This window comes from Gracilinanus agilis, chromosome 4 (assembly GCF_016433145.1).
Source record: "Gracilinanus agilis isolate LMUSP501 chromosome 4, AgileGrace, whole genome shotgun sequence".
NCBI classification, from domain to species: domain Eukaryota; kingdom Metazoa; phylum Chordata; class Mammalia; order Didelphimorphia; family Didelphidae; genus Gracilinanus; species Gracilinanus agilis.
This window is the reverse complement of record NC_058133.1, coordinates 21987735-22004340: the sequence shown is the minus strand read 5'-3', so window position 1 is coordinate 22004340 and position 16606 is coordinate 21987735. Positions and strand designations below refer to the sequence as shown.

The window sequence follows — 16606 nt, the reverse complement described above, 5'->3', positions numbered from 1 at the left end:
GAAGGTTAAAAAACATTTTTTTTTTGAAACCCTTACCTTTTGTCTTAGAATCAATACCATGTATTGGTTCCAAGGCAGAAGAGTGGAAGGGGCTAGGCAGTTGGGGGTAAGTGACTTGTCCAGGGTCCACAGCTAGAAAGTGTCTGGGGTCAAATTTGAACTTAGAACTGGGATTTCTTTGATAGGTTTTGGGACTGCACTTTCCTTCTTTTAACTGTCAAAATAAGTCAACTCCCATGCAGCCGTGTTTACTTAAATTATTCTCATGATATTTGGGAAATAATTTATTTGAAATCTCTTTATTATGAAAAGTGAACTAACATTCAAAGCTCCATAGGCTTCAAAATTTGATTTGTCTTTTAATGATATTTTCTTTTTCTTCCTTCCATGACTTCAAGCAATATTAATAAATGACTATTTCTGCTTGAAAATGCCCATAAACATTTCCTTTTCACATAGTTCTTCATAATATATACATATGTATTTTTAAAAATGGGATGAATGACACATGGAAAGGCAGTATATTCCTGATAGATTTAAGGCTTCTGTTGATGTTGATATTTAAACATTACAATTATTTAGCACTAGGTAAATCATATTTTTATTTTCAGGTTTATCAAATATGATGTCAGATGGTGAATTTCTGAGAACAAGCTGTGGGTCTCCAAATTATGCAGCACCCGAAGTCATCTCAGGCAGGTAATATATCAGTGAAGGTTCTGTTTTTCCAAAGGTTCCCTCTTCATTTGAGAGAGCTTAGCATGTAATTGAGTGATTCCACACAGAATTATATAGAAAAAATTCTGAAAGGTCATATTGGGCTGCAATACTTAACACAAAGTGACTTGGGCTCTCTCAGATTCTCCCACTGGAGGATGGGTAACCAATTTTTAAGGTTGCAGTTAAGGAGATTCTTTTCAGAGATGAGCTGGACCAGCTGAGATTATAGGAACTTTTGCAAATGTGATTTGTTTTTGGACATCATTTCCCAGTATCCTACTATTTGCCAGGCACTGGGCTAAGTGTTGGGGATTTGGCAAGTCAGTGGGCAGTACTGTAGCTTTTGTTGTAGAACGAACTTAGTGACATTTATGGGCTTAACCACCTTTCACTAAAACAAATAAATAGATAAACAACAAATAAACCAATAAATAAATAAATTATGTGTGTATGTGTGTGTGTGTGTGTGTGTGTGTGTGTCTGTGTATATATATATATGTATATGTATATGTATGTATGTATATATCTGAATTTAACCAACATCAATTAAGATGAGCACTTTGAGACACTCAATAGAGCTGAGAGGGTTGTAAAAAACTTCAGCTCTGCTGTGCACAGCTGGCTTTCCTTTTAAAGCATATGACAAATGCCACCTTTTACTTTCAGTCCATCCCGCTGCTTTCTCAACTTCTTTGTGGCACTCATCTTTATTCTGTGTTGGTGTAAAAGTGGTTTTTAATTATTTACGTAAGCCTGTCTCCAGGCAAAAAGCAGAGTTCTTATTGAAAGTTGGAATCAATCATTTGAGAGTAGAAAATAGTAGCTACTCATGGGTACAAAGCTGGCAGATTGAGTAAGAAGGCAAAACACATCCTAAATAATTGTAATTTTCTTTTAAACCCTCACCTTCCATCTTAGAATCAATACTAAGTATTGGTTCCAAGGCAGAAGAGTGGTAAGGGCTAGACAGTGGGGGCTAAGTGAGTGACTTGCATAGTCACACAGCTAGGAAGTGTCTGAAGCTAGATTTGGACCCCCAGCACCTCCATCTCTAGGCCTGGCTTCTGTCCACTGAGCCACCTAGCTTCCCTGATTGTAGTTTTAATAGTTAGCTCTAGTAGCCACTGGGAACAATGAATAATAGACAACAAGCATGTCCCAACGTTATTTAAGAAAATTTACAGAGGTGTTTTTTACACCCCAGAAGTGAGCTTCTTCATTTCCTTAACAAAATTATAGATTGTTAGAGGTGGGCAAAATCTTAGAGACAGAGCTATCACTTTATTGTTTTAAAAATTATTTCCAAAAAAAAAAATATATTTTCTTTCTTTCTTATCCCCTCCCCAAGAAATTGTTTTTAAAAAGAACCCCTTGTAACAAATATGGATAGTCAAGCAAAATAAATCCCACATTAGTCATGTCCAGTAGTCTTGTCTCCTCCTACCTCTTGGGTCATTCACTTCTGCTATTTGGAAGGTGGGCAGCATGCTTTAGTTGTGGTTGATCATTGTGTTAATCAGAGTTCTTAAACCTTTCAAAGCTATTTGTCTTTACAGTGGTGTTATTGTATATAGTGATCTCCCTCTGCATCAGTTCATACAAGTCTTCCTAGGTTTCTCTGAAACCAATCATTTCACTATTTCTTACAAAACAATAGCATTCCATTATATCCATATTTGCATAATTTGTTCAGCTATTTCTTAATCGATGGGTACCCATTTACTTTCTAGTGCTTTGTCACTAAAAAAAAAGAGCTGTTGTAAAAATATATATATATATATACACATTTATATCATCTCTCTTCTCCTTTTTGATCTCTTTGGGGCATAGGCTTCATAGTAGTTTAGGTGAGTAAAAGAGTATGCAGAGTTCAGTCCATTTTGGAAAATTCTCATTTTATTGTTGAAATAAGCCTCAAGAGTCAAAGTGAGTCTTTCATCACAAAGCGTTTCCCACTCTGCTATCCTGTCAAAAACTGTCACGGTGAATCCTGAAGGATGTCTACATGCTTTCACCTTCCTTGGATGTAGCAGCTTTTCTTTGAAACAGGCCACCGCTTAGAAGTTATTTTGTTCCTCAAGTCTTTTCATTGTAGCACTGTTTGATGTAGAAAACGAATGAGATGAGCTTTCCTTGGTGGGACAGAGTGTTGACAAGGAGGATGGAGCGAGGAGGGTTGCAATCAATACTGAGATTTGTGGTGGTTGTTTCCCGTTTGTTGATGTGGCCCGCCGCGTAGGTGCCGCCTGCCCCGCCACTCTCAGGGTTCCCCTCGTGTCTCCTTCAGGTTGTACGCGGGGCCCGAGGTGGACATCTGGAGCTGCGGAGTGATCCTGTACGCCCTCCTCTGTGGCACGCTGCCCTTCGACGACGAGCACGTCCCGACCTTATTTAAGAAAATTCGTGGAGGTGTTTTTTACATCCCAGAGTATCTGAACCGTTCTGTTGCTACTCTCCTCATGCACATGTTGCAAGTGGACCCCCTGAAACGAGCAACCATCAAAGACATCAGGTAATCATTGCTGGTTTTTTAGCTGCCCCCTTTCCGTTCAGTCCCTGTTGGGAGGACGCTTCTACGTTTCTCGTCTCTGCCATCTCAGCGATACAGGTGGGCAAAGTGCTCAGATTTCAGCTTTATCTCAAGAAATTAAAACACAAAGATATTTGCTGAATTGAAACCCTTTAAATAGCTCCTGGTGGGCTTGCTGTGAAAGGTCTGATATGGGAGAGGCTTTGGAAAGTGCAGTTGCTGACTTGGCAACGGATGAAGAGGAGCTTTTTATAGTGCCCACATGCCAGGGTGAGGTATTCCCCGCTGCCTGCTTCTCATCATGTCACACTTCTCCGAGGCTTTGGGTTCCTGCCTATCATTGCAATAGGTGTTGGTTTACAAAACAGATTATTTGGAGATACTTCGAGGCCCTCATCCTCGCTCTACACAAATTCACATGCCTATTTTAGGGCACCTGACCCTTAGAGGATGGAAGGAGCCGCTGGAGTATTTGTGTTTCGTATTTATCGTCAGCCTGCCCGAACAGCGTAATGAGTATTCAATTCAATAAACATGTATTAAACACCTACTGGGTGCTAGGCATCGAGTTTACAAAGATGAACAACAACATAGCCTCTGCTCTTGGCACAAGGCCTGGCACAGACTGGGTGATTAAGAAAAGCTTATTGACTTGACTCGGGGAGAATCCAGTCTGATGAGGGAATGGCAGGACATTCAAAGGATGATGCAAGGTAGAATGTGCTGGGAATAAAGGAGAAATCCAGAAAAAAGACCTATAGAAATAGAAAGAAGTGGAAGGATGATAGCTTTCATCTGGGGACAGGGTGGAAAATCAGGAGAAACTTTGTGAATGAGATGGCACCAGCCCTGGATCTTGGAGAAGAAGAATTATTTCAGCAGACAAATGAGGATGTGGCAGGTGGGGCCGAGGGGGCCATTATGGGAAAGGACTAAACAATGACACCAGCAGGGAAGAGAATGAGTGTTTATAAAGAGCCTGCTAGTTACCAGGTAGCATGCTAAGCATCTTATAGATATGATTTCATTTGATCCTCACACCAGCCCTAGGAAATAGATGTTATTATTATCTCTCTTTTACAGTTGGGGAAACTAAGTCACCCAGTTTAGTGACTTGCTCAGGGTCAAACAGCTAGTGAATATCTGAGACTGGATTTGTGCCAGGAGGAGGAGAAAGTATTGTAGGATCATAGACTTTGGGCCTAGTGCTCTATCCATTAAGCTACCTAATTTCCAAAAGACAATTGAAGATTGGTGACTAGAACTCAGAGGAAATTATAGGGCTTTAAGAATAAGTTGAGGAGCATTGGGAATAAAGGTAATTATTAAAACCATGAAGTAGACTGGGTCTGTAAGGGACACATGGTAAAGTAAGAAATAGGCCAATGACAAAGCTTTGGGGAAAGATACCTCCCCATTCTCTCTCTCTCTCTCTTTCTATCTCTCTCTCTCTCTTTCTCTCTCTCTCTTTCTCTGTCTCTGTCTCTCTCTGTCTCTTTCTCTCTCTCTCTCTCTCTCTCTCTCTCTTTCTCTGTCTCTGTCTCTGTCTCTCTCTCTCTCTCTCTCTCTCTCTCTCTCTCTCTCTCTCCCCCTCTCTCTCCCCCACCCCACTCTCTCCCTTCCCCTCCTTTTTCTCCTCCCCTTTCCTTTTTTCTTTCTCCTCCCTCTCTCCCTCTCTCTGTCCCTTTTTCTCCCACCCATGGCCAGACATTACCTGGAATAGTGTATTCAGCTAGGTCACAATTTAGAAACAACATTGATGAATGGGGGCCAGTTAGGTGGCTCAGTGGATAAAGTGCCAGGATTGGAGTCAGGAAGACTTTTCTCTGTGAGTTCATATATAGCCTCAGATACTTACTTGCAGTGGAATTCTGGTCATTCACTTAGTTTGTTTGCCTCTGTTTCCTCATCTAGAAAATGGCCAGCCACTCCAGTGCCTTCGCCAAGAAAATGAGAAATGGGTTCCCAGAGAGTCAAACATGATTGCAATGACTGAACAGTAGATGAATGAAAATTTAGTAAAGAAGTAAAGGGGAACCAGGATAGTGAGGAGATTTGAGGTGATCCCCACGAGGACCAGTTCAAGGGGAAAATGGTCATTTAGTCTGAAGAAGAGGAGCCTTAGTAAGAGGATGACCCCATCTTAAGGTAATCGCAGGGCTTTAGGAAGAAGAAGCAGGTGATGTGTTCTGCTCAGGCCCAGTGGACTAGATTGGCCAATGTGGGGAGCGTTTATGGAAGTTCTCCCAAAGCAGAATGAATTGGCTCAGGAAGCAGTTCCTTGTGCATCCCTGGAAGTTTTCCTTAAAAGTCTGGAAGATGCTTTGCTGTGGACACTGTAGAGGCTTCGTCCGGAACAGATTGGAATAGGTGCTCTTCTGAGCATTTTTGACTTGGGCTTCTGTCCCCCTTCCCCAGTTGTCAGAATTTCACTGTTGCTACCACCCACAGAGTCAGTTAAGCAGGAGGAGGGGGAGGAGGCGAGAAAGGGAAAGCACTGTATGTAGATTAGTCTTGGTAGAAACTAAGTTGTGAAAGGGAGGGAAGCCACAGGGTGAGAGCTTGAGCAGGGCCAAGAGAAGGGTTTTTAAAGAACATTTTTAAAAATCCTTACCTTCCATCTAGGCATCAATACTGTGTATTAGTTCCAAGGCAGAAGCATAGTAAGGGCTAGGCAATGGGGGTCAAGTGACTTGCCCAGGGTCACACAGCTAGGAAGTGTTTGAGGCCATATTTGAACCCAGGACCTCCTGTCCCTAAGCTTGACTTTCAATCCACCGTTCCATCTAGCTGCCCCTTTTATCATTTTAAGAGTAGGCCTAACCGCCCTCCTTGCTTATGACTGACCCTAGCCATCCTCTAAAGCTGAGTATTGTTCATTTATTTCCCTCCCCTTTAGGTTCAGGATTGCAATAAAGAAAAGAACCAAGAGGTTCATGTTGTTAGAATTGATTCTGGAAATGAGCCCACCAAGAGAAGGCCTTGTGAAGGGCCCCATCTGCAGAGGAAGGAGCTCACTTCCTGAGGCTCACACATCTCCACCTGCTGCTTTACAGACTTGGGCAGTTTGAGAGGAGTTGTCTTTTTTCAAAACAGTTTCTAAATCATGATTCCATTAAAGTGTCAAAAAAACAGTTCTAAAATGAATAATTTTATCCTCAGGAAAAAGAAGGTAAACATGGTATAATAAATAGGATAAAACATATGGCATGAAAGTACAATATATTTTACCCTTCGTTATTACTTTGTAAAGTAATTCAATGTCAGGGATAGAATTTGAGTCCTTTTCAAAGTTTTGTATCTTTGAAACCCAATTTGATTTTATCATAGAGCCAATTTGAGGATGTTTTCAATATTGAATTTGTAATTTTCATAAATAATTTTTGTGGAGAAAGTCTTCACGTGGCAAGTCATAACTGCATATAAATACCTTCTCTTTAATGTAAAAAAAGGCTTATTAATTCACTCGACCTAGACTGAGGTTTTCAGATTGTCTGTGGTGTAGGTGCGTGGAGTTCTCAGTCTTGCAAGGTGGTTTATATAATCTTTCTAGGCAGAATTTCTCATTTTTATATGAAAGTAAGGGCAGGACTAGTGAGAGAAAGTCATTGTTTTATGATGGTTGTTTAATAGTCTACAATGAAGCATATTGATTTGGGGTTAGGTGAGCCTTCCTAAGAATCATCACAGCCCAACTACCATATCCTGTAATCCTGGTACTTACAAAGACAATCTCCATCATTTTTATTTTTTATCTTTATTTTTATTTTTTTGGAGGGGTAGCATCTATCTATTTATTTATTTTATTTTTATTTTGAATATTTTCCCATATTTAAATGTTTCATATTCTTTCCCTCTTCCCCAAACCCTTCTAACCCCCCCTTAGCTAACGCACAATTCCACTGGGTTTTACATGTATCATTGATTAAGCCCTAATTCCATATTATTGATAGTTGGGCTAGCATTATCGTTTAGTGTCTTCATCCCCAATAATATCCCCATCAGCCCATGTGTTCAAGCAGTTGTTTTTTTTTTTTTTTTCTGTGTTTCTCCTCCCACAGTTCTTCCTCTGAATGTGGCTAGTTTTCTTTCTCATAAGTCCCTCAGCCTTGCTCTGGATCCTTGCATCCATCATTTTTATTCTCAGATACCTGGCAGGTTTGAAGGGTTACCAAGGGCAAGAGAGACTGGACTTGTGTTCTGCTTGATCTCAGAGAGCAGAACTATTTGCTTTGGGGGCTAGTGCAGAAAAGCAGATTGAGATTTGAGTTGGGGGAAAAAAAACACAAGAAAAACCAAAATTTAATGCCAATGAGTAAAAAAATTAAATGGCCCTTGCAGAATATTTAGAAACTGGAAATGAGAACAGAGGTTCTGACCTTAAGGATTAAGGATGGGTTGAAAGGAGGAAAAGGATGCATTGTAAAAGGCATTAGGTTTGGTTAGAGAGGTGGGAACCAGCAGAGCGTGGAATCTCAGAAAGCAACAGAAGAGAAAGTATCCCACAATCATCCATCATCAATCTTGAGTGGTGAGGGAGCTTTGAGGCCATTGAGGTCAACCTCCTCATTTTTCAGAGGAGAAACTGAGGCCCACTCAGAGAGAAGAAGTGACTTGTCAGCTTACACAGAGCTGGTGTCAGAGGCAGGAGTGTTCTTGACTCCAATTCCAGGTTTCCTCTCACTGCATCCTGACTCCTCCAGGCCAAGAGGACAAAGAGTCAGGTTTTACAAGGATGTCAAGGGGAGGACTGGAAAGAAGTCCTAGGATTGGAGGTCACTGAGTGTGACATTGGTGATATTAGAGGGAAGAACTTCAGGGGCTGCTGTGAATGGGCAGATGTCGGTCACATTGGGATGGACTAGGTTTTGGAGAAAAGGTCACAAGTTCATTGGTGCAGATGGGAATGGGTAAGAAGAAAGTAAGAGGTGTCAAGTATAGGCAGGTTTTGTTTCTTCTTCTTTTAGACCCTTACCTTCCATCTTAGGATCAGTACCAAGTATTGGTTCTAAGGCCAAAGAGCATTAAAAGCTAAACCATTGGGGTTAAGTGACTTTCCCAGGATCATTTGTCTGAAGCCACTTGAACTTAGGGCCTCTTGACTCCAGGCATGGCACTCTATCCACTGAGCCACCCACTTGCCTTTTGCAGGCAGCTTTTAAAAAAAACTTAACTAGGAAGGGCCAGAGAGAAGTAGGCACCAAGCTAGTATAGGAGAGTTCAGGGACCAGTTTGGAGGTTGGGATCACTAGAGAGAGTGTGGAGGTGAATGTGAAGGAAGTCTCGAAGAGTGGCGGACATTGAAGATGTTTGTTGGAGCAGGATTCTGGAGAAGGGATGGATTCAAGGGCACAGGCAGAAGCATTAGCTTAATGAGAAGCAGACATCGGAGAGAAGGAAGAGGTAGTAGAAAATGGTGAGAAATGTGGCCGAGTGGAGAAGCAGAACTGATGAGGTTATGTATGGAACATACAGCCTCCCTGATCTCAGTGAAATAGAAGAGCCGTCATGGTTCTGCAGGCGTGTATATGATTGTGTGCATGACTGTGTATGTGTGAGATTGTGTCTATGACTGTATATGTATGTATGTATGATCGTTTGTGTGTATGGACATGGTCAGGTGTGTGTATGTGGGGGTGGGAGGTGGCCTGGAGGCAAACATTGCAGTTTTAAAGAAAGGAAGAAGGTTAGGTTAGTTGTAGGGAAATAGAAGGAGCTGTTACAAGGAGAGATGAAGGAAAGTCCAGTGGAGGTGGAGGTGGGCCATCATAACTGTGCAGCAGACTTTACCCTAAAACCAAAGAATACCAGTCAGTCTCAGTCATTATTTAGTGATGGCTATCATTATGAAATAGTACATGTTGAGATGCTAATGGATCTTGTTATTTTTAAAAATGATGAAGGCAGCTATTATAAGGGAAATTCGTATTTTTATTAAAGCCATGCTGATAGAGATAAATCGACCACGCGCCTGTAAGAAATCTGTTCAGAATGCTCGCCAGCACCTATCTCCTTCCATCTTGTTTCTCTCGTACGCCCACGAACCCGCTCAGGTAGCAAAAGAGGCCGTCTCCAGCCCGCCCTCTGAATTTAAACTGCGCTATACGGTGGTTCCCGTTGTCTCACATTTAACCGAAACCCATTGGATCACGGGGAATGTAGTCTCAAAGTTCCCCACATGTCCACAGGAAGTTTGTCAAACATCACATATCTTGAGGCTCAATATTTCCAAATGGAACTCCAAGTGATTTTAACTAACACAATCTGTTCTTCCCTTTTGATTCAAAATTTTCTTTGGTGCTTTAAGACCCTTCACAGAGTCTTGTTTGAATAATTTCAATTTATGTCAATGAATCTATATCATTTAATAACTGAATTAGACCAGGATCTCCAAAGCACATAGCTTACTTTTTTTGGTTATTATTATTATTATTGACACCTCCGAGATGAGATAACTCCCTAACTAGTGCAGATCAGCATCTTTTCTGCAGTTTAGAGCCTTAGACAGTTTACTGGGGGGCACAAGAGGTTAAGTGGCTTCCCCAGAGTCACAAAAACAGGTAGACCCAGGTATTCTCGTCTCTGAGCCCCATTCTCCATTCCTACATGAAGGCCACCTTTCTTAGTTTTCATTATCTTTTATTTTTCCTAGAGAGCACGAGTGGTTTAAACAAGATTTGCCCAGTTATTTATTTCCTGAAGATCCTTCCTACGATGCAAATGTCATTGATGACGAAGCCGTGAAGGAAGTGTGTGAAAAGTTTGAGTGCACGGAGTCCGAAGTGATGAACAGCTTGTACAGCGGGGACCCTCAAGACCAGCTCGCAGTGGCTTATCACCTCATCATTGATAACCGGAGAATCATGAACCAAGCCAGTGAGTTCTACCTGGCCTCTAGCCCGCCCACCGGCTCCTTCATGGATGACAGCACCATGCACATCCCCATTGGGCTGAAGCCACACCCTGAACGGATGCCGCCTCTAATATCAGACAGTCCCAAGGCCAAGTGTCCCTTGGATGCTCTGAATACAACCAAGCCCAAATCACTAGCTGTAAAAAAAGCCAAGTGGCATCTGGGGATTCGCAGCCAAAGCAAACCCTGTGACATCATGAGTGAAGTCTACCGGGCTATGAGACAGCTAGGCTATGAGTGGAAGGTAGGACCCAGTGGGGGCTCGTGGTCCCTTTCTATGAATTATTTTCCTAGAGGCTGAGTAATGAGGTCAGTGACCAGCAATGCAGTGAGTTACTAGTTAGTGGGATCTTAACTGTTTTCTAATTAAGATGCACTTTTTCTTTTCTTTTTTACCTCCTGTCTTAGAATCAATCCTGTGTATTGATTCCAAGGCAGAAGACAGGGAAGGGCTAGGCAGTGGGGGTTAAGTGACTTGCCCAGGGTCACACAGCTGGGAAGTGTCTTGAGGCCTAATTTGAATCTCTCATCTCTGGGCCTGCCTTTCTATCCACTGAACCAACTAACTGCCCCCCAGATACACTTTAAATCATTGTAATAGCCCCTTTCTTATCAACGATGTACCATCTATTGTTGCTCCTCTTCCTCCTCCTCCTTCTCCTCCTTCCTCTTCTTCCTTCTCCTCCTCTCTTTTTGTCAGGATGAAAACAGAAACATTTATCACCATAGAACTGTGCTATGCTGGAAAACTGACCATATTTCTAATTCTAGTGGAGAATCCCTGCAAAGGATGCTTATCAATTTGAAAACACCTGAGAAAAATAGTTCAGCTGTTTCAGCCAGCGCTCCAGAAATCCCATATTCTGAGACCCCACAGATAGTGTATTTTTTCTCTTTTTTTTCTTCTCTAAAGGATTCACTTGATAGTTGGCTATGGCAGTGAGTGAGAAGATAGCACAATTTTACCCCTCGGCCATTGGTTCTGTCTTCAGATATAGATGCTTTTCTCTAGGTTGAGAAAACTGATTAGATTTTCAGGTGCTTTTGATTTTCTGAAGAATTAATTTTTAAGAATGTCTACTCTTAGCATGTATTTTTCCTTTAAGAAAAAAAATCAGTTTTTGATTGATTCAAATTCCATTCAAATACTTGTCAAATGCATTTTACAATTTTTGCAAGCCCCTTTCTATTTTCTTTTGGGAATTACCCTGATAATTATAGTCTCCTTATTTTTTCTTTCTTTTTTTTAAAAACCCAATACTATGTATTGGTTCTAAGACATGAGAACAGTAAGACCTAGGCGTAGGGGATTAAGTGACTTTCCCAGGATCACACAGATAGAAAGTATCTGAGACCAGATTTGAACCTACGACCTCCTGTCTCTAAGTCTGGCTCTCTATACACTGAGCCACCTAGCTGCCCCCTATTTCTTTCAATAAAAAAAAAAAAATTAAAAGCAAGAAACTATCTAAAATTTGCTATATGCCTAATTGATGTACTATGGGGCATCCATGCATTTATATATATGGATCAGGAATTCCTTGAACGTGTTTCAAAGATCTCTTAAATTTTTCTTCCAGTCCTTTTCTGAATAAACCGAAAATGATGATAGGTAGAGAGTTCTTTCCTTGTTTCATTTAAAAAGGAAAACTACCCTCTTTCAGAATCTTTTCTAAAAATGAGTTTGTTTTCCCTGGCTAATTAGGTAATTCTTTTTTAATTTTTTTTACTTCATTTATTTGTGATATGTGCTTTATGTTTTTTAACAGAAACATTACTTTGATGCATGATGGTGTTTTGAAAAAATAAGATAGATTTCCTCCCTCATAATAATGATAATAAATGATGAGAGCTGACATTTATGCAACACTTTAAAGGTTTGCAAAGTAGTTTGAAAAAAACAATCTTACCTTCTGTCTTAGAAGTGATATTAAATATCATTTCTAAAGCAGAAGAGTGGTGAGGACTAGACAACTGGGGTTGAGTGACTTGCCCAGAATTACACAGCTAGGAAGTATCTGAGACCAGATTTGACCTAGGGTTTCCTTTCTCCAGGCCTGGCTCTCTATCTACTGAGCAGCCACTCAGTTGCCCCTTTGCAAAGTATTTTTACAAATATTATCTCTGGATCCGTACTAGGTGAGGTGCTATTATTTTCCTCATTTCATAGAGGAAACTGAGGTTGAATGATGTACCTACAGTCCCACTCAGATCTTCCTGACTCCAGATTTAGAATTCTGTCCATCGTATCACCATACCGCATTATTCTATGATCTTGTGATTTAATTCATATTCTATAGATGTTGGACATTAACACCTTTTCTGACAGGAGCTCAAGGGTGGCACTGCTTGGGCAGAATAGGGAAGGAGAAAGGAATCCAAGATGTGAAAATATTCTGCAAAACCAAAAATATATTTAAAAATCTCTTTTTCTTATTGACAGTCTGTTCCAAAACTTTCTCTTACATTAAAGGAGAAACATAGCTGTTTCTGTACGCTTTCTTTATCTAAAAGAAGATTATGTGTTGCAGGTGGTGAATGCATATTATCTTAGAGTAAGAAGAAAGAACCCCGTAACTGGCAATTATGTGAAAATGAGCCTCCAGCTTTACCAGGTGGACAATCGCAGTTACCTCTTGGATTTCAAAAGTATTGATGGTAAGGAGCTGATGCTGGCTTGAGATCACAAGATTTAGCTGCTTCTGAAGCCATAGAGGGGCAGCAGTTCAATTTTTTAAAATCATAAATTGACAGAAAGGAGGCATGCTGACATGAAAGGCAGAAATAGAAGGCGATTTGGAGTCAGAGGACCTGGGGTCAGACCCTAATTAATTGCCTTTACTTCATGTGGAAAAGTCACTTCATTTTTCCAGCCTATAATTTCTTTATCCATACATCGAAGTGGTTGGATCAGATGACCTTCCAGATCTTTTCCAGTTCTGCAAGTGTATTCCTAAATGGCGACTCTGAAAACAACTTCTATCATCTGTGGGTTGTAATCTTCCAGGGATAGGAGGGTGGCAGTATCAGAGAAGACAAAGAGCCATCTTTGAGAAGTTTTAGAAAGGTAGAAACAATGGGATTTGACTCTTGATTGGATATGGGAGTTGAGACAATGAGGAATAGAGATTTAACAATGAGTTTGTAAGCCAAGTCAGAATGGTAAATGACATAGGCCCTCTGCAGTAATACTTAGAAAGAGAGAAGGATTTAGGGTTAGAGATGAGTTCAGTTTTGGACATGTTGAGTTTAAGATGTTTAAGGGAAAACAAGTTTGCGATATCTGATAAGTAGTTGGAGATCCTAGTCTAGAGGTTAGCAGAAGATCTAAGAGTCAGCTGCATAGCAGTGATCATTGAAACCATGGGAGCTGATGAGATCATCAGCTGAAATAGTACAGAGTAAGAAGAGCAGAGAACCCAAGACAGAGCTTGGGGGGCCCCCTACTGTTAGTTGGAATGACCTGAATGAAAATCCTGCTCTCCTCTAAGGAGTGGTCAGATATGTAGAAGGAAAATCAAGAAAGAGTAGTGGCACAAAAACCTATAGAGAAGAGAGCGTCATTAGTATCAAAGGCTGGACAGAGTTCAAGGAGGATGAGAATTGAGAAATTAGATTTGTCATGAACATGAGTAACTTTGGAAAGATCAGGTTCAGCCGAATGATAAAATCACAAAGCAGACTTTAGTGAGTTAAGAAGAAAGTGAGAGGAAGGATTTAGGCACCTATTGTGGGTGGCCTTTTATAGGAGTCTGGCCACAAAGGACAGGAGAAATCTAGAATGATCTCCAGCAGAAATGGAAGGATCATGCTCTTCCATTGATCATACCACTTCCAGACCTGTTAGATAAATGTGAATTCTGATGATTATCAAAATCCCAATAATTGGAGTGGTATATTTTCTTTTTTTTAAAAAAAGATATTTTATTTTTCTAATTACATATAATAATAATTTTTAATGTATATTTTCTGAAATTATAAAATCCAAATTATCTCCTTCTCTGCCTTCCCTGCTGCCTCCTGGGGATGATAAGCCATTTCATCAGGTTTATACATGTATTATCATGCAAAGCATACTTCCCTATTGGTCATTGTTGTAAGAGAATAATTATTAAAACCCAAACCCCCAAATAAAACTGTAAATTAACTGAAGTGAAAGATAGTATAGCCATTCTTTCTCGGGAGGTGGATAGCATTCTTCGTCATAAGTAGTGGTGGAATTTATTCCCTGGCTGTCTCGCTTTTACATCATCCCCAGGAAAAGATCCTAAGAATCAAGGGTCTCGGGTCATTTCTGTTTATTTGTACGTTTCAGATGATGTCACAGAGCAGAAGTCTGGTTCTTCAACACCTCAACGTTCATGCTCTGCTGCTGGCTTACATAGACCAAGGCTGAGTTTTGATTCCACTGCAGCTGACTGTCATTCTCTCACCGGATCCCTGACTGGCTCCTTGACAGGGAGCGTGCCTTCTGTAACTCCACGCCTCGGCAGCCACACCATGGATTTTTTTGAAATGTGCGCCAGTCTCATTACTACATTAGCGCGTTGATGATGACCCGTCATTAGTCTCTGTCCTTGTGTTATTGCACTATGAGAATCAAATTTGTGTCTTTAAATTATTATCTCCTCTTCTGGGTATCTTATACAAACTGAACACAACACAAACTGAAAGATGTATCCTATAGGGACACCCATTTCCATATCGATCGTTTAGTAGACTGACATTTTATCTCTTTTGCTCATGGTAAACTCCCATAGGTGATCCATTGGATAGGTAAATATGAACGAGAGCGATTGTGGTTTTAAGGTAGTCAGTTCACGTATAAGCTGATGGACAACATCCTTATGTAGGGCATTTTGCAGCATCAGTTATTTCACTGTCGTCTTTGACATGGGTACATCGGGGTGACTGTAGGGTCCATGCTAGACGGTGAGGTGTTTGTATCCCTCCCGGTTATCTTCAGTTTACTTTAATAAGTACTTATTCAGCACCTACTGCATGCAAATATGTGTGCAGGGCCCAACAAATCTCTTTGTTTTTATAATTCATCCAGCAGCCATTAGTCTGGTGTGGAGAGTTTCAGAGGGGAGAGCTAGCCAAAGAGTTTCAGGATCAAGATTCTCCGGGTTTAGACAGATCTCACGCAGGGCAGCAAAGCAGGCTTATGGTTCTGCAACAGGTTCCAACCGTTCTAGGGAAGTCGTTATTTGAAAGGGTCCTTTGAAGACCTTCGCACTCCCACCTCAGGGTTTTTAATATCTAGCTTTCCAGAAGGGGTGATGTTCATCATTGAAACTTTTCAAAAGGAGTTTTCAAGGACTCTAACAATGCCAGGAATGATTGCATTTCGCCTGTAAGGTCTTTCTTCCCAGTTTCGCGGCATGCCTTTGAAACTCATTCTCCTTCCCCTCATGCAGATTGACCTTTGCTTTATTTCTTCTTTTATAGTTCTTTAATAATAGTGAAATAGACCCTTAAATGAGAGAGCATCCACCCTTGAAAGAGAACATTTACCTCTGGTCACACATTTGGCTCCACTATGGAACTTGTGAATTCCATTGGGCCAACCCTTTATTTGAAGTTTGATTCTTTCTTTTCCTTGCCCTCCCTCCCCACCCTGCTTTTGCTCATTATTTTATCTCTCCTCATTATTGAGTTTTTAGAGCTTTTTGAGGAGCCTTCTGTCTGTCGTTCTTCGTTCTGTCCGTTGGCCACTGCCCTTTTAATTTGAAAACATGATGCCAACCCTATGGGCCTCAGGTTTGGAAATGAGAACATGCAAAGCTTGATGGGCTGTGACCATCACTGTGGAACTTATCGGGAAGGGAGACTTTCCACACGTTTTGTCCTATCATTATATCACAGAGCTCTATCTGATATATGGGTAGACACACGTGTATCCATGCACATGTATGTGTCTTTGTTTATCTATATTTAGTTGGGATTTTTTATTTCCCATTTTAAGTAAGAAAAAAGATTTTAATTTCTTTCTCGATTTCACACATGCCTACCTTTGATTTCTTTTTATTCAGCGATTCTAAAACTGAGCATACCATCTTTCACCTGACTCAGACAAGACACAATAGGATAAAGAAGCCAGAAACATGGCATTGCTTTTAGGGATTATGTTCCTCCAACTTCTTGTATCTGCTGTCAAGAATTAAATGAGGGCTTGATATCATTTTCCCGTTCTAAAGATGGTGCACACCTTTATCCTGAAATATTTGCCACGTCAGGAATTGTTATGGGTTACTAATACAGCGTGTTGTTTTGTAGGACTTTTAAAAATGCTTTAAATATTTTGTAAATGGTTTGATTTTTAGATTCCAGACACGGGTTATTTTTTTAATGCAAAAATGAACATTATTGTTATTACTACTGTTTTTATAATGATTTTCATCAAGCAGAGCTACTGGAGATTTTGCCATCTAGTGGCAATG

General features: G+C 40.6%; 1 protein-coding gene across 1 annotated transcript in view; it reads left to right on the top strand.

Annotated features, from left to right (window-relative positions):
* The window catches only part of PRKAA2 (protein kinase AMP-activated catalytic subunit alpha 2), a 65502-nt gene extending 50631 nt beyond the window's left edge, over positions 1–14871 (top strand). Inside the window, exons 5-9 of the mRNA XM_044675910.1 lie at positions 612–699; positions 3008–3232; positions 9903–10407; positions 12695–12821; positions 14479–14871. Of these exons, the coding sequence (XP_044531845.1) occupies positions 612–699; positions 3008–3232; positions 9903–10407; positions 12695–12821; positions 14479–14714 (1181 nt within the window). The 3' untranslated portion in view covers positions 14715–14871. The remainder of the gene's footprint in view (positions 1–611; positions 700–3007; positions 3233–9902; positions 10408–12694; positions 12822–14478) is intronic.
* Positions 14872–16606: the final 1735 nt, after the last annotated feature.